General features: G+C 42.7%; 1 protein-coding gene across 1 annotated transcript; it reads left to right on the top strand.

Annotated features, from left to right (window-relative positions):
* The first annotated feature begins 148 nt into the window (after window positions 1-148).
* Window positions 149-17887, top strand: smchd1 (structural maintenance of chromosomes flexible hinge domain containing 1). The gene is made up of 46 exons (XM_062379311.1): window positions 149-390; window positions 1902-1977; window positions 2129-2287; window positions 2407-2489; window positions 2964-3191; window positions 3316-3435; window positions 3552-3718; window positions 3819-3909; window positions 3988-4204; window positions 4291-4411; window positions 4644-4827; window positions 4934-5122; window positions 5212-5325; window positions 5823-5929; window positions 6105-6187; window positions 6276-6389; window positions 6618-6695; window positions 6790-6909; window positions 6998-7142; window positions 7812-7914; window positions 8104-8176; window positions 9025-9164; window positions 9350-9484; window positions 9576-9800; window positions 10092-10234; window positions 10391-10476; window positions 10556-10674; window positions 11310-11471; window positions 11925-12053; window positions 12160-12239; window positions 12358-12515; window positions 12610-12725; window positions 12820-12881; window positions 13052-13139; window positions 13263-13394; window positions 13482-13637; window positions 14096-14222; window positions 14558-14677; window positions 14848-14927; window positions 15024-15146; window positions 15230-15411; window positions 16076-16185; window positions 16743-16813; window positions 16899-17067; window positions 17321-17479; window positions 17575-17887. Exons 1-46 carry the CDS (start codon window positions 232-234, stop codon window positions 17664-17666), a joined length of 5895 nt encoding a protein of 1964 aa, XP_062235295.1. The 5' UTR covers window positions 149-231; the 3' UTR covers window positions 17667-17887.
* Window positions 17888-18147: the final 260 nt, after the last annotated feature.

The raw sequence follows: 18147 nt of genomic DNA, 5'->3' as shown, positions 1-18147 counted from the left end.
GATTTTATTTTTGTATATTTATAATTAGCGTTTTTGTTTGCAATTCACAGCTGTACTGTATTTTAAGAGTTCGGGAAATGGACGTGCTTCTTTACCTGTGTGTGCGTACTTGAACGCAGTAAGGAGGTACTCTAGGGAGTGTCAACAAATGCTTCAGTTTGGAGGTGGTAAACATAGACACAACATCGTTGGCGTCGCGCTGAAACTTTCTAACGACACATTGACTCCAACATGTTCTCGTCCCCGGCGCCGATGAGCCGCGGCGTCCAGCGGCCGAAGAGAAGGATCCGTGTCTGCGACTGTCGCCTCCAAACTTCCGCGCGCTCCTCCGGCCAGGAGCTGGAAACCTCCGGGATGAACTTCCATAGCTTCCTGGGACTCCTGGTCAAAGTAACGGCTCCTTACTTTACTCTACTCACCGGCTATGTCACTTTTGTAAATATCAGGTTGTTATCATAAAGCCTAACTAGTTATTTACAATCGATAGATGGAGGGGTGAGTGGATAGATGGATGAATAGATGGATAGATGGATAGATGGATAGATGGATAGATAGATAGACAGATAGAGGGATGAATAGGTAGACAAATGTCTAGATAGATGGATAGAGGGATGAATGGATGGATAGATAGATAGATAGATGGACGTAGAGATAGATAGATTCATAGAGGGATGAATAGATAGATAGGTACACTGTGTGCACAATTATTGGGCAATTTGTATTTTTGAGGATTAGTTTTATTATTGAACAACTACAGTGTTCTCGGTCAATCCATAATGTTAATAAACCTCAAACCTGAATATTTAAGAAAGTAAAAGTGAGGTTTTGGCTTTCTTAGGAGAATATCTATGTGTCCAGAATTACTGGGCAACTATTAGTGTGCAGAATTATTATGCAACTAAATGAAAAAAGAAAATGTTCCCATCTCACTTGTTTATTTTCATCTGTTAAAGTGGGAATAATAAACAAACAACTAAAAATTTACAAAAAAACATTTCTGACATTTCAAAGAAATAACACATTGGGCAATATAGCCACCCTTCTTTTCAGTAACAGTAATAAGCCTTCCATTCATGGATTCTGTCAGTTTCTTGATCTGTTGATGATCATCTTTTAGTGCAGCACTAACCACAGCCTCCCAGACACTGTTCAGAGAGGTGTACTGTTTTCCTTCATTGTAAATCTCCCATTAATAACCCGTCTAAGAAGGGCCCACATGTCAGGTGAGGAAGGGGGCCATGTTATTATTCTTTCATCTTTACAGCCTTTACTGGCTAGCCACGCAGTGGAGCACTTTGATGCATGCGATGGAGATTGTCCTGCATAAAAATCATGGTCTTCTTGAAAGATGCAGACTTCTTCCTGTACCACTGCTTGAAGAAAATGTCTTATACTGGCAGTAGGTTTTGGAATTGATTTAGAGTCAATCTTCAACCCGAAAAAGGTCCAACTAGCTCATCTTTAATAATAACAGCCTATACCAGTACCCTCCTCCACCTTGCTGGCATCTGAGTCGAAGTGGACCTGTGTGCCCGTTACTGATCCAGCCACAGGCCCATCCATCTGGTCTGTCAAGAGTCACTCTCTTCTCTTAAATCTCTTTTAACTCTGTATTCCTCCCTGGCCAAGCTTCAATAAATATTTCATCATAGGCCTCCTGAGCACTTCCTTCACTGATGAGCTGACCTTTGGCCAGCAGGTTTTCCACAACACCACAGACACAGACTGTAATGGCATTGTTAATGCTGATTTGGTTGTATGAGGAACCAGTGGAACCTGTTTTTTTTAACTCATTTCCCTGCTCCCTCTACTTAAATATTATAAATATTATCGGGCAACTTTTTTTATGTGTATTAATCTGATGATAAGTACTTCTATACATTGTCCTTTTTTTTGTACAGAAATTTCCAGTCCATTCCGATGAAATGTTTGTGGTGGCCACTACAGATAGAAAAGCTCTGGACTCTAACACATTTGGTGAGTAAATCGGCCTTCAGGGGTTTCCACAAATTACAGACGAGAAAATGAAACTAATACATTTTAAACTTTAGTAATCTGGTCCTTGTCGTTAACCCGGGTTGGACCGACTCTGTTCTGAACTTGCTGTGATTATTTCTGTTCCTTGTAGAGGAGCTTCAGGATGGCTGTACCCTCTACTTGCTTCATAAGCTGGACCAAGATCTCCCCGCGGCGATGGAGGAGCACATCACGTTTATACCACATTATGACACGTTGATCCAGAGCGGCCTTTATGAGTACTACGATAGTGAGGGCCAGAAATCCTTATGTAAGCACCTACCTGGTTCAAACAGTCATTGGCTGTTCTAACAAGCATGCTAGAGATTGACAGAGAGATTAAGCTGCACTGCATGTTTCCTCACTTGATTCCTCTGTTCATTTTTCTAGCGTACACACTTGCTGAGCTGATCGACAACTCTCTGTGGGCCACATCTAAAAACACAGAGAGGAGGACAATAGAGATACGAATGGTTGGTTGTGGAGTTGCATGTCACTTTTTATCTTAAAGGAGACATATGATGCTTTCTGTCCTTGTTAGAACCTAGAACCTGTCTATCTGGAAAGGTGAGTGACTCAGCGCTGAGGGCATCGTGGCAAAGCAGCCTGTAATTAAACAGTGATTTAATGAAGAATAATGAACAAAAGTGCTACACAAACTTACCTTGAGTAAGTTCTATTGGTCTTTTTGTGAACGTCAACACGACATGCCCACTTCTCATTGGTTGAGGGGCGGGACTTAAAGGATCACCCCAGTTGCTGGGTTTGATGGCGTGGTAGCGGCATGATAAACAATGTTTCTCTATAATCTATTAATTATGACCCTTAATATGAGCATAATATGTCTCCTTTAACTTGTTTTATATTAATGTCAATCATACTGCTGGATGAAATCTCGGAGGCAGACCATTATATTGGCAAAATTATATCTTCTCTTTATTTTCCAGCTTTTTGATGAAAGTATGGGGAAAGCCGCCATCATTGCCTTAGACAACGGGTGTGGGATGACCTCACAGAAGCTCAGAGATTGGGCCGTATACAGATGCTCTAAATTCAACAGGCCCAGTGAAAAGTACGTTCGGCCTGATCCCGCCCCCCGGAGTCTCAACAGTGATATATCCTACTTTGGAGTTGGAGGAAAACAGGCTATTTTCTACATCGGAGACTCGGTCAGGGTGAGTCCTTCGTGATAATAGCTGAGAATGCAGCTTTACTACATTTGTAAAGCTAGTAACAAAAGAGAAGTATGTGGTCTTTGCAGCGGGATTTATATGTTGCGTTCTTCCGGTCTTTCACCAGATGATCACCAAATCAGTCGGCTGCCCAGATGTCCATGAGCTGATCTTGTCAAAAGAAGATTTCAAGAGGAAAGAAGAAAACAAGGAGGATATTTACAAAAGCGTCATCAAAAACAGGAAGGTAAACAACAAACCTTTTCTTTTTTTAAGCGTTTCGTACTTTGATTGAAGATGAAGAGGATCATGACTTGCAGTTCTCTGTGGTAACATCTGTGACGCCTCGTCCTCCTCCTGCAGCCCGGCGACCGGTCACACGTGATCAAAGACGAGGAGCGCTTCCTCCATTCTTTAATCGCTGAGGAGCCGGGGAAGGACAGCTTCACAGCCGTGGTCATCACGGGGATCAGGCCGGAGCATGTAGCCTTTCTGAAACAAGATTTCAAGTTGTTGACCAGACAGCTAGCGTGAGTTATTTCCCCCGCATCCTCCACAACGATAATCCAAAGTCTTTACTGCTCTGATTTTCATTGTTTCATTTAAAAACGTTTTTGTCCTTTGTTTCAGTCACACGTATCATTATTACGTACATGGAGTCAATGGAAATGACCAAAGCAGCATCTTCACAAACTCCGATCATTCCAAAATTGACATTCAGGTAAGGCTGTTGGTCTTAAACAGTTTAAGCAGCCTGTTTAGGGGAATTCTTACCATTTGCCTTTTGTCTATGAATCAGGTCACCTTGCGTGAAAAGCCACCTAAATTCCCCCGTGTGGTGAACCTCCGGGAAATCGATGACGACATGCAGACTCTGTACATAAAAGCGGCTGCAGACACGTTTGAGTTTAAGGCCGCCACCGGAGTCGACACCGGCAGAGTGGAGGGAATCATTCGCTATCATCCCTTCCTCTACGACAAGGAGACATACCCAATAGGCCCGGAGGTGGCGGAAGGTATTACAACATTGTTAAATAGTCAACATACTTTGATGCATGACAACTTTGGATCAAATTGAAGATGTTTTTCTTTGTTTCTTCAGCACTTCACGATGAAGAAGATTGCGATGGTGAGTCTGGGGTCCTGCATCAGGCAAGAGGCAAGAGGCCGATCTTTGAGTGTTTCTGGAATGGACGCCTCATACCCTACACCACAGTACATGAGTAAATACATTCATTATTATCTTTCATTACTTTTTTTTTTAGAGAACTGTTGTACAACATGGATTTTCCCGGCAGAAAATGCAGCATTATGCAGAAACTCCTAGATGCGTTACCATGCATCTTGGTACAGGGATGCAGGACCTTTATGCTGATTAGATCCTTTTCTGCCACTGGGGCCCCTCGCTGCCTTGTGTATATGTTTACTGGTTTCTGTCATGTCTCGTTGTTGCAGGTTTGACTGGTGTGCGTGGAAAGTCAAAGGAGCAAAGGTGCCCGAAGATTGCTACGGTCGCTTTTCAGGGGTGCTCTTCACTGACGACAAATTCCAGGTCACGACGAACAAGCTCACCTTCATGGACCTGGAGCAGAGAGTGAAGGGCAGGGAAACTATCTTCACGCGGGTTGTTGACGGACAGGTGATCATACACACATATTTTCTTTTCTATCGGAAAGACAATGAGTTTGTGGTCAAAGATCTCTTGGTGCAGCTTCTTTGAGATAAAGTGGTGAAACCTTCCACAGGAACAAAGAACTAACATACAGAGGGAGTTCACGCAGTGGCTAAAAAACTGTCACGAGAATTTGGACAAGCAGGTGAAGTTCCTCGGCTTCAGGAAGATCGAGACTCGATCAGATATGGGCTCGAAGAAAATATGGGCAGCGTTCTCCACCATCGAATTGGACGGCAAAATTTACAGAACAGGTCAACTGGTGAGCCGTTTTTTCTTTAGATATTGAAAGTGTATTCTGATTGTTCTGCACTCTACCTTGTATCAATGCTTACTCACATTTTCACACAGGTGAAGTCTCAGAGAACGCAGCCGATCATCCATGGCACCGTGCTCCAGTTTTTGCTGCAAGGAGAGCATAACAAAGACGTCTTTGCCACAGGAGGACTGGTTGAAGTTCGTCTGGTAAGGAAGGAAAATGTCTGCGACGTATTACAGCCTCAGGAGGTTTTCTTGCAAATCATTTATCCCCCTGTCTACACTACTGCAGATATTATTTGAAAGTTTTTACATCCACCCAAACGGGAACACGCCTGGAGGTGTAAATTAAGTCTTCATTAAAAGAGCCATCAAATACCTGAGAAGAACATTGTGGTCCAGGTTACAGTGGGCGAGGCTCCTTTATTCCCCATTGGTGCAGTTATGAGTCCTAGCTGGTACACGTGTGGAAGAACCAGTGTTTTGTTGTTGTTCATCATTCTGGTGCATACACACAATGGAAGGGTGGGAATTTGCTCAGTGAGCTGCGACGTCATTGTTTCCCAAACTTGTTGCACAGAATACAGAGTTTTAGAAAAATCTCCATTTCGGAAGACGTTTTAATAAAGCCTTGTTTTCATTTTGACTCTTATTTGAGTTTTACTATTTAACACGAGACAAACAAAACAAATTCTGCTTCCCAGGAACCCAAAGCACTTTACAACAAGAACAAGATCATACCCATTTTCAAGATCGACAGGAACGCCACAGACGAAAGCATCAAGAAAAACATTGAAAATGACCTCTGCAGGTGAGTGAGCTGCACTGACACCGAAACGTTCACGAAAGCTCACAGCGATAGATTTTATTCAGTCCGATTCAATTATTCTGTCTGCTCTAGTTACCGTTTCTATTTCATTGCCTTCATGTTGTATTGTATGCCTGATTGCACTTATCAGCTCAATTAAATGATTGCTTGGTTCCAGGCTTCCACATGAGCTGAAAGTGATCTGGCAGGAATCTAACGAATGGTCACAGAATGGTGTTTGTCCAGCTGGGACTCCGTTAGGTAAATATTGTGTTGCCTCCTCCCACACACAGTTACAACACCGACAAAACTTCATTCGTTTGTTTTGTGTTTTACTTTAATATTTCAGGGCCACTCAGAGTCAAGATCATGAACAAGAAGGGAGAGGAGATGTCGAGGATGCCCGCAACACGCCAGGGGACAGGGATCAAACTGAGCGTCAAGCTAACAGTGGTCAAGAACGGTAAGATCGTCCGGGTTGCGAATGAGAGAAATGTTCCATCACGCCTGATGAGTTGAGAACCTCCATCACACAGATCCCATAACAAACACAAAGCGTCAAACATCAAACTCTAAATAAACCTAACCTTCATTTCTCTTAAACAGCTCCTTTTCTTCTTTTCTTTTGATTCGTTGTCCAGCCTCTTCGTGTGGAGCTTGTAACCATGTTTGTTTTCTCTTTCCCACGTAGGTCCTGAAAAGGCTGATGAGGTTCTCAGTTTGGTTGCCCAGCACACAGCGAAGTGGAGTTTCTGGTTCAAAAAAATTGGTACATGTGTTTTTGATCTGTTGTTATAAAACGAATAGGAAGATGCAATGAAAGTATCATTTGTCATTGTTGCAAACATTTCACCTTTTGGCAGAGCGATTGAATGACCCTGGGAGTTACACGCTGTGCCTCAACACCCTGATACATGACACCGGTGACACAGTCTTCGGAGGCCATGACCTTCCAATCTCCAAAATCTGGTTCACCATCACGGGTAAGGAGGGCAGAGCATTTACTGCCATGTTGTAATCCTGAGTGTGAGCCCTGATCTCACGCACCTCCGCTGCTTGTCTCCTTCTCAGCGGGGACAGCTGAGGCGTTTGTTTTGGGCGAGACGAGCCCCACTCTTCATGTCGGCGTGCCATTTGACATTCCCCTGCAGTTAACAGATGGTTATGGCAACTCCACAAAGCCTCTTCCCGGTCTCCTGCCTGAGCTTGAATGCAGGTGGGTCATGATATCCCAGAGGGCGGGGTAGTGATCAGTATGTTTGTCAGTCTGTTGTTTTGTCTGTAGTACATTGTGTTCTTTCTGGAACAGAACTCAAACTGTTTCTGTAATTCTTCTTGGAAAGTCGTTGCTGCTGTTCAGCTTTGTGACAGCGCTGCCATCTGATTGGTTCGTTCAGCCAATTTTTTTTACGCCACAGTGGCCAGAGGCGTTTTCTCAGCTTCCACAAACATCTTATCAGCTTCAACTTAAATGTGAATCTGTAAAAAACAGGTGTGTCAGGACTTGAATTGCACTTGTTGGCCGAGGCATACAACTAGAGAGACGTTCTAGAACTCTATGTAGTTGTATGCCTCGGCCAACATGTCTCCAGTCATTTTTTTTATATTGTCAGAAATGTTCCTACTGTGATTGCACCGTTTAATCTGCATTGTCCAGTTTTGTTCAGGGAATATATCATGTATTTATGTACTCTTGTTTGTAAATCCCCAGTTTTTTGTGTTTCCTTTCTTTTTAGGAAATGACTCATAAGAAAGACGAACCTTCTGCATATTTATGTGTATATAAGATTACGTGCACATGAATCTTTTATGATAAACTTGACATGGTTTATGAATAATCTCATTATGTGGCCCTTGCCGTGACATTACCATTGTTATCCTTCAGGGACCTGGAGGTGAGTTATGCGACAGTGGACTGCAGTGGGAGCAAGTTCATCATCAAAGGTGTCAAAGCAAGAGGGAAGGTCCTGAATAACCAACCAGCCAAGGTGAGAACAAAACCCACATGCTCTTTTTTTAATATAACCACACTCTGTCACAGGGGTTGATAGAAAAGAGAACCTCCATTTTGCTCATGCATTAAAATCGCAGCTCCTATTACAACACAACTAAAACATCATTTCTCAAGCCCGGGTCTTTTCCTGCTGACTTCCTCCATCCTGCTTCTTATTTTGCAGAAATACGACCTGAGAGTGACCCTGACCGGCCTGAATAAACCCACCCAGACCATCAAGATCAGTCTCCTCCCTGGTACGAATGCATTTATTAATTCAGTTAGATCTGAAGTCAGCTGTTCATTATAAGAATCCGTGTGCAGGAATCATTTTGATGCTAGAGATGGTGTGGTGGAAATCTGGAAATACAAGAGGCTGGAAACACCAAAGTTATCTACGTGTATTTAATAAGGGGCTTTCTGCAGAAAGGATCAACAAAGAGAAACCACAAGGATCTCAGAGTGAAGATGCAGTATTTGACTGACTAACATTAGTCAGTCAAATACAATGATTTGACTGTCTAATGCTATCTCTCTCAACCAATCCAGACAGGTTTTGTAGGCGAGAGCTCGCTAAACACAGACAACAGATATACATGTGTTTACCTTTGGAGATAAGAACACATACATTCAGTTCTTTGGGGAGTCAGTTGACAGTTTTCAGGTCATACACAGTTCAGACCATTAGAACAGGCCAAATCATAAGTAATTTAGACAGGTTGTATATGTAAGAAGATCTAGGTCATAAAACTTAATTTTCAAGTAACATAGGTTTCACACATGCTATAATTTTTCCATTATAATCGTAACTGTTTCTAGGATATAACAATGATACAATCCATGTTATATTTGTTAAACATGATTTTCTTCTTAATCTACACATTTATTTTATATCTTATGAAACTTGTAAAACTGTATCTTTTCAAACAAAACTAATTGTTCATAAACAACAGAAGAGAAATTTAAAAACATGGCTGGTGTGCAAAGGGTTTTAGAAAGACCTCTTTTACTGTTGGGTTGTCACCAGTCAAAGCTTTTTAACTACAAACCTTAAACTATACTTTATACAAGCAACTTTCTTGAGATGCATCATAATGTTTTTCAGGTAATCCGCATTCTCTCCATGTGAAGACAGACGACAATCCAGTCGTGATACAGAATAGAACCGCTGCCAGGTTTAACGTGGAAGTTCACGACGAGGCTGGAAACGTCACCGCTCACCCCAGGCAGATAGTTCACTGCCAGGTGCGTGTGTGCGCTGTTGTTGTTGGGAAAGTGTGTGTGTTTGTGTTTGTGTGTTAAGACTCAGGTTGTGCTCATAGTGAAAAGCCGTATCTTGACCTCTCTCTCTTGATTGAATAATACCATTTGATTAAACATGGATTGTTCAGTGTGCATTTAGATTCATCCTCATCCCTCCCTTTTTGAAGGTCCAGGTTCCAGGGCTCACGCCGACCTCGGTGGACTGCAGCAGAACAGGAGCAGGTCAGCTGGTGACAAAGCCCATCAACCTGAAAATAGTCGGGGGCGAACCTCAGAAGCTGAAAGTTAAATTTGAAATGCCAGTAAGTTTAAAAAAACAACAACAACACCCTAATTTTTCCTCTAAAACAAAAAACTACTCATAATACACCCACCTCTTTGTTTTTTTGCCAGAGTCGGAGGAATGTAGAGTCGGTCGTGAGGGAACTGACTGTGATACCCAGCACCAGAGTCTCCCAGATCATGGTCTGCAGACAGGACGGTGAGAGTCTGGTGCTGAGGAGCGATGAGAAGATCAGCTGGCCGGCTGGAGGCTCCCTTGAGAACCTGTCCTATAAGCTGTATGATGAGGCGGGCAGAGCTGTGCCCATCACAGAGGAAATAGCTTCTATGATCAAGGTGTGTATCAAATGACAAATTTAAACCAAACTTAAGGAAACACTTGAAGGAACGTCATCGGGATAAGAGCTGCTCAGAATGACAGAAACCATCTAGCGATTCTGTCCTTCAGATGGATTATTTAACGTTAACTTTGAGTTATTAGTTTGGTCCATGTCCCATCCACTAACACTGAGGAGGGGGGGATTTATGAATAATGCTGCAGCCAGCCACCCACCAGGGGGCGATGATCAAGATGATCTGCCTTGTATTTATCAATAATCGTCATCGTTTTGTGTTTATTTATTTCAGGTTAACTGGACAAAAGAAGTTGATGTCAATGACCTGGTGCTGGGGAAGCTGCCAGCCATTCCGGTGCCCACACAGGTGCATGAGGAGCGTTTTTACCAGGTCTCTTACCAAGACCAGAGCGTGTCTGTCTCCTTTACCATCGTGTAAGTACGAACCCAATTCAGGACTAACTGTTTGCACAAAGTGAATTCAAACTCTGAAGCTCCCTCAAGCTGTTTTCAGATCCCCTCTGATTCCAGTCTTGATGCTAAGCTAAGATAGCGTTATCGCCTCATCCTTTGCATGTTTTTCGTTTGTAGACCTCGTCCGGATGAACCAGTCAAATTAAAGACGACTCTGCTCAACAACACAGTGAAGCTTGGGGAAACTCTGTCTGGAAACATCAGTGAGTATGAACCTTATCTCACAAAGATCAGATTTGTCTCAGATATGGTTTCACCCTGCTTTTGTTCTACCTGACACAGTCTTGGAGCTTGTGGACAAGTACGACAATGCAACCAAGACGCTGACGGCCACATGTGTGAACAACTTGAATGTGAAAGCCGAGGGTCTGGACAAAGAAGCCGTCGCCTTTCAGTGGCAGGTAGGAGATTCAAGGATTTGTTCACCGAAGAGCTTTCCTTTATAAAATAATAATAATAATGAAAACAAACATTATTTATATAGCCCTTTTTAAACCAAGGGTTTACTTTGACAGCAAAGCGACAAAAGTAAATATAAGAAATAACAATCAACAAGAAGCGCAAAGGAGACCAGGCAACCACATTTATGTGGTCGGAAACAAGGTGATGATCAAATTAAGTAATATGACAATAAAATAAAGGAAAAAGAAAATTATAAAAATAGTTAAAACACGACATCAAAATAACTAAGTATTTTATTTTTTATTTTTTTCTTAATCTGTCAACATTACTGTTTACGTGATGATAATAATCAAATATTTATTCAAAACTATTTGAATGAAGCATGATTTGTTTGAACATATTCAAATACAAACCCTGCGGCTCTTCCTGCTCAAAACAACATCACATTAGTGGCTTACTTTACTGATGTGGCAAGAGGCCCAGCACTCATAAATTAAGCTGCAAGTGAGCCCCCTCTGCAGGATCTTGAGGCAAACGACTTCAGACTTTTGAGTGGGTGTTTGACTCTCGTTTGAAAAGGGACAGTGTGTGGGAGCAGTGACGTAAACACTCTCACTCTGTGTGTTGCTATCAGGAGAGCAGCAGGTCTGTGGATGTGACGGGAATCTGTTTCATCCGTGGGACGCCCGGCATCAAGAACCTGCTTTTCACGTACCAGACCTACACCACGTATCAGATCGTTAATGTGACGGCTGGAGACCCTGCACTGCTCAAACTAGTCAGTGGACCTTTGCAGGTAAGAACAGGTTTTTGTTCATAGCTTTTTTTGCTTTGCAGGTTGTTTTATCTTAAATCTAGCAAATCTGCTTATTTTGACTCTGTGTGTTAAAAACTATATAACATGATTTGTAAAACTTGTTGATTCTGTGTTCACAACTACTCGCGGTTGGATTAAAACGTGAGAATTTCAAAGTTTCTTCTGCAGTAAACTTTGCTCCATTCAAATGCACAACAATAACATTCAGCAGTCGCTGGCAATGAAATGTTTGAGTCACAGGCTCTCTTCTAGCAATGCTCAAGTAATTACAACCAAAAAATTTAATAGAAATAGAATAAAATAAAGTAAACGTTGTTGAGTCTTTCTCCGTCTCTCGAAGTTACTGAAGTGGCAGTTTTTAGATATTCAGGCTCTGAGACCCAACGAGACCTCGATTAAACATTACAATCACAGCTCTTCTCTATGCACAAGCCTCTGCAGGTGATTAACGATCACAGCATCCCCACACCGTTCCTCATCCAACTCGTCGACGAGTGGGGAAACGTCTCCACTGACAAGAGGGTCGTCGTGGTAATTAAATCTTCCCCACCAGGACTGAAGGTTAGCGTGACAAGAGGAATACAAGCAGGCCATTTACACTTTTATAAAACGTCTCTTATGAGTAATCTAACTGGAGAAATGTCACGAGATCCTGTTGTTGTTTTAGGTGTCGTCAGATGTTGTTTCACAACCAGTGGATTCAGACGGGAAAGCCTCTTTCACTGTTAATAGTGTGAGCGGTCAAAGGTGAGGGTCACCTTTTAATATAATAGAAAACGGTATTATTATGGTTATTATCATATTATTACAATAACAGAATGAATTTGTTCATCAGTCACTTGTTGCTACCCTGTTGTTCCACCAGGGGGTGCTATCAGCTGGACTTTGACGGATCCCTTAACAACAGACACATCCCTGGTCCGACAGTGAACCTCACTGTTTTACCTAATCCCAACAAACCTGTGTGTCTGACAGTGGATTACAGCACCGACGCCAGGTTTGCTGCCGGAGGAACTTTCCCAGGTTTGTGTTGGTATCTGTGGTTTGTGTTCTGACACAATGTGACCGGTTTCAGTGGGGTGCAACAAGCTTAGTGTGTGTCTGTGTGTGTCTCCAGTGTTCTCAGTGACTGTGGTGTCCGATGAAGGAAGCCCGATGACGACTTTTAACCCAGCTGCTGTGACCCTGTTGCTGTGGGAGGGAGAGGCCTCAGACAGAAGACCTCCACACACAGTCAGTCTTTTACTAACATACTCAGGGACTGACACTGATTTTTACTTTCCATCAACAAATACGTGAAATACACTCTGGTACTTCTCCTCTGTAGCCCACTGAGCTGAAGTGTAGCAAACCCATGGAGAATGAAAGGAAAGACTGTTTTCACTTTAGGTAAGGTATCTTTTATGTATTTATATTTTTTATGTCAAATATAAAATAAAACGAACTCTACCTTTGACGTCTATCATCCAACATATCTATCGTTCAGGCTCTGGAACTGACAAGATTCAAACAGATGTGATGTCTGAGGGGTAAATATGTATATTTGTGTTTAACTGCAGGGATAAAAAAATCCCAGAAACCGCTGGAAATCACACCATCCAGTTCTCTCTGCTCATCGACCAAACAAACTTCCTGCTCAGCAAACAGGTCGGTTGAACCCAAAATCGATCAAATCTGTTTCTTCCTGACACTTCTCAAACAATTCAGGCATGTCCCTGGCCATCGTCCCTGACCCTGTGAGAGGACACTGACTTCAGTTCTGTCTCGTAGATCACTTTAAACGTGGTGGCCAATCAGCCCGTCAAACTGGCGCCCGAATCCCAGCCTCCAGCTCCGGTCGTTTCCTGCTGCAGGGACGTTAAAAACCGAACCCTGGTGCAGGATATGACTCTGAGGATCATGGTAAAAAAAAAGAAGAGCCTAAGAATTTCAGTTAGGCAACAAATACCAGCTGATAAACCACTAAAATGTTGACTTAATGGTTTTCAGGACTCCTATGGAAACCCAGCAGGGAAGGACCTGGTCGGCAAACTGGTGGTTTCCATAACCAACTGTAGCGGTGATGGAGCAAAACCCACTCCTCTGTTTCAAGGCAGATTGAGCAGATGCGAGATTAGCCTGGCGGAGGGACAGGTCCACATCACCGTGAGTAAAGCCACGTTCCCACTGCACAACTGGCTCAGTCACCAGTTCACACTCTTCCACCAGGAGAAATCACCAACTGGGATTATCGTATTTAAGCTTATCTGAAAAAAAGCCCTCTGATCCCGACCCCAACCTCACTCCATGCAATTAATGTAAGCTGCACTGGGTTTGTGTTACTCTCTCTCACCGTTGTTGCTTGTTTTCCCAGATTAGACGTGTGCAGCGTAAAAAATCAGGGAGACACTGAAACCATATTTACCGGCACCAGCTTTAACCAGTGTCGGCTCTGATTAACTGGAGTAGGATATTTAGCCTGTTAGAAATCTATTCGGCGACCGCCCATCCAAGCTTTTGTCTTATTGGTGATTGGAAGATCAGGTTCAAACTCTTAGGCGTTAATCCTGTGATGAGATTATTTTGGCGTCTTCCAGGTCTCACTGTGCTCTTACTGTCCACAGAGGTTGGCCATCATGGAGAACAGCCCGGGTGAGGACGGCAGTGAATACACCCTCCGCTTCCAGCCGGACGTGCCGCAGGTTCCCACGCCCCTCGCTCCGTTTGAGCTCACCTTCCACTTTTACGACGGTATAACAAACTTCATTCATTAACAGATAAATGAAATCGGATACTTCACATGTGATTTGATTTAACTCACTTTTGTATCTGCTGAGGTTCTGTGATTAAAGTCTCTTAATTAAACATCAATACCTTTTTTAATGCAGTGGTTGATGATTGCATGATTCAAAAGCTGTTATTCTCCATAGACACAGTGCTGTTAAAGTTTTCTAAATGCTGCTTATTTGTAATTCAAGAGCAGATTTTATTTTAAGAAAGAAGAAGACAAATATCTGAAGTCTGGGCAAACAAAACAAATTTCTAATTTGCTCAATTTAACCTTTTTGTTTTTGTTTTCATTTCAGATGCAGTGAACCAGCAGAGAGTGTGTGACCTGCTGAAGAAGAAAGACCGTCTCAGTTCTGCCATTTCTGTTCAAAAACAATTGTTCGATGGTTACTCTGAACTCAGTAATATGTACAAGGGTACGATTTCTACTTCCTCAGTTTGTTTTATTTGTTTGTTCAAATCAAAGACTGTTGATAAAGATGGACGACATTCCCTGAAAGTGAAGCCAAATCACCTTTATCATCCCCTGGTTGTCGGTTTGTCTCTATTATTTTGTCTCTAATTGAAAGTCCTTTTCTGAAACCAGTTAAACTCCAGACGGCGAGTGCCAAAGTGGCCGACCAGAGACAAGTTCTGATGAGGAAGAACGTGACAGTAACAGAATCTGTAAGATGTCCGTTCCAGTCGCACACTTTTCCTTCGGATCCCTTCTACATACATTTATCCTGAGATGATATTTCTACACGTTTGTATTTTTTGCAGATTCCTGCTATCGACCAACTCCTGAGGGAGAAGACCACGGCAGCTGATGAGGTTCAGACTTCCGTCCAAAGAGTCTGCTCCATTCGTGACGACTTCATGGGGCAGCAGGATGTTTTGGGAATGGTAGTGTTTTTTCTTTTGTATCTTTAGAAAACTTATCAAGTGTTTAGAGGCTAGTGTGGTTTTTTCATTCGTACTCTTTGCAGGTCGGTCACTTGGCCTACGTGCAGGACGACGCGGCAGCCAGAGTCATCTCCTGGCACATCCGTGGTGACATGGACTGTGTGGTCACCATGTCGACAGAGGCAGCTCGGAGGATCTTCGACGACACCCAGGGCCGGCAGCAGGTCCTGCCCCTCGACAGCGTGCTCGTGCCACAAACAAACAGGTAAACTTCTGTCAGGTTCTTTTCTTAACAAGTAAAGTTGAAGGTCGTTTATCCGACGCTGAAAAAGTCCAGTTTGACGGTTTGGTTGCAGAGATTTAATTCTGCATCTCCTGTGGTTTTCTATCAAGTCCCAACCCCTTCATCAGTTGTTTGAGTTTTGTCGTTGGTGTCTGAGTAACTTCCGTGTGTGTGTGTGTGTGTGTGTGTGTGTGTTCGTTTGTGTGTGAGTGTGTGTGATTATAGTCCAACATGAGGCTTCCAAAACAGTAATTTAAAGATATTGTGCAGCTTGTTCTGTAACCAACTGCAACAACCCACATATAGTATATTCCTGCTTTCATTCATTTACCTCAATATAAATAAATAAAGAGCAATATAAAGTTTAGTGTTTTATGATACAAGACTTCATGAATAAAGTTATTTCTTTCTATTTCACTATACAAATAATGGTGATGATTATTATCAAACAGGAGGAAGTGCAGTTTCCTGCTTCTGATGACAGTTGCTGTACTTAAGGGATCATCCCGTCAGTGTTTACTGTTTCAGTCCATTCCAATGAATGAAATACTTTACAACACAACCAGCCATTTATCAAACCAGGTTTAGATGTTTTAAGCCCGGAGTTACTGCCGTAATCTTCCTCTAAAATCTGAATTTCCTGCAGACTGCTGCCACACATGAGAAACGGACGCAGCCTCTTTGAGCCCTCTGGGAACCCGGTGTTTGCCAGAGACCTCCTGATTTTCCCGCGGGACCGGGAGAGCTGTGCCATCGGTGAGTTTTCTGTTGTAGTTTTCTGCTGCTCAGTGAAACGTGACTAACAGTTTTAGTTTTTTTCAGTGCAGACATATTAACAGAGTACATGGTTTCTCTTCGAGGTTCCCAGGTCTCTTTGCTGTAGTTGGGGTGTTTCCTTCATGCCCCTGTTGAGCTTTGGGTAAATGTTTCCACCTGAGGTCCAGCGTTGTGGGGTTTGAGGGGTCCCTCGTTAGGGGCCCTTCCACTGGAGCAGAAACTGGGCCTCTTGCAACACATTCATATTATAATGTTTTTATGAAGTGATGATTTTCTTTTGAGTAGATAAAAGTGGGTTCCGCCAAATCAAATAGATTTTGTATTATTCATTGTTTAATGCACCAAAATTGTCCAGCTTGTTTACTGGGAAACATAAAAAGTCCTATTTTGTTTCAGATTACAATGAGTGTACATTGTTCTTGTCGTATAAAGAGTGGTCATGGACTGTGAATAAAGATGGACGACACGTCTCCACTTCCCCCTGTAAACAATTGATATTCTGAGTGGTTAAATAAAGTTTCCTGCTCACTTTTCAGTGTTTGCTAACATCCTGAGGGAGACGATTCTGATGGACGACCTGGATTCTGCAAACAACTACAGACGGGCGGTGAGTGACGCCCACTGACAGAGCGGCAGCAGAATAGAACCGGCCGCTGGTTATTGATCCTTTTCAAATGTGCTTCTGCTTTCAGCTGGTGCAGAAAAAGATCCCTTGTCCCACCATTCTGACCAGGCAGGGGGACAGGATCAACGCCGGGGGCAAGTTCGGCGGCGCACAGAACAGAGCCCCACCGGTTACCTCATTCAAAGTGTTCGGAGCTCCAATCCCAGAGCTATTCTACACTCTTCAAGAACAAATAGGTGACATCTCTCATGTGTCCTTTTCAGACGTGAACTTTAGAGAAAGTCCGGAAAAATTGGATCTGGACATTTTCTGTAGTTTGTCGTTTAACACGTGAACAACAAAGCCGCAGATTCACAACGTCACAGAACCCTCCGGAGTTCAGTGCATGTCTATAGTCATGTTATGCCTTTTATTTTTTTGGCTGTGTTCACTCGGCTTGTGCTTCAATTTCTCTTTCCCGTTTTTTTTTTAAATTTCTTTAACTGATAGAGCTGCTCCGTCAGTACCGGACAGCTGTGGAAAAGAAAGAGAAGGCAGAAAAGGAACGAGACGACCACTCGAACGAGATGAGGTCCCCTGTCATGATAAAGAAGCAACAGGACAAGGAGACGAAAGAGATGCAGCTGGAGGAGATTGAAAGACAACTAAGTATGTTTGTCCGCCTGGGAGAAAATAAAGAGAGTAAATTACAGGATTTGATCGGTTAATGATGATTTTTCATTGCTCTTTGATTCATCTTCTAGGCTCTACAGCCATGGGACCCAGGAGGTCATTGAAACGGGTTCTGGAGGACGCTGCCAGGCCTCTGGACAGCATCGCAAAAAGAGCTAAATGAAGACTCACACAAGAAATGGATAAATTGAACCTGACTTGAATTTTTTATAATAGTTTTATTAGGACCTTTATCTTTTTACTTGGGGTCAGTTAAGTTACTGTTTTTAAATATGCTTATTTGTCTTCTTATGTTTGTTTGTTTGGACAAAACTTGATTTACAAAAGCATATTGTGTGTCTTGGGAAAATCTTTTTATATTAAAGAAGTTCTGTATTTACTAAGCTCTCTCTTTTTCTGTGTCCTTATTTCTGCTCAATAATAAATAGGGTGAAACGCACGTTGTAAATATCAAATCTGGGCACGCATTTTATGCACGGGATAATTGCAAAGGATTTTGTGAACAAAAAACATCATTATCCAAACGTAGGCGTCCGGAAACCATGTAGGTGGATGATGGTGGTTTATTTTATGCTGGAAGGCAACGAGATCCCTTGTGTTTGTGTGTATGTGTGATGTGAGAACAAGGAAAACGTCCGTCAGTG

This window comes from Platichthys flesus, chromosome 21 (assembly GCF_949316205.1).
Source record: "Platichthys flesus chromosome 21, fPlaFle2.1, whole genome shotgun sequence".
NCBI classification, from domain to species: domain Eukaryota; kingdom Metazoa; phylum Chordata; class Actinopteri; order Pleuronectiformes; family Pleuronectidae; genus Platichthys; species Platichthys flesus.
This window is presented reverse-complemented; position numbering and strand designations above follow the sequence as displayed.

What these genes read in the sequence shown, in the direction of transcription:
- smchd1 (XM_062379311.1), top strand. Translation starts at nt 232, where the DNA reads ATGTTCTCGTCCCCGGCGCCGATGAGCCGCGGCGTCCAGCGGCCGAAG. An exon ending in GACTGGTTGAAGTTCGTCTG is followed by an intron (nt 5,326 to 5,822) that starts GTAAGGAAGGAA and finishes TCTGCTTCCCAG; the next exon opens with GAACCCAAAGCACTTTACAA. An exon ending in AATCTGGTTCACCATCACGG is followed by an intron (nt 6,910 to 6,997) that starts GTAAGGAGGGCA and finishes TCTCCTTCTCAG; the next exon opens with CGGGGACAGCTGAGGCGTTT.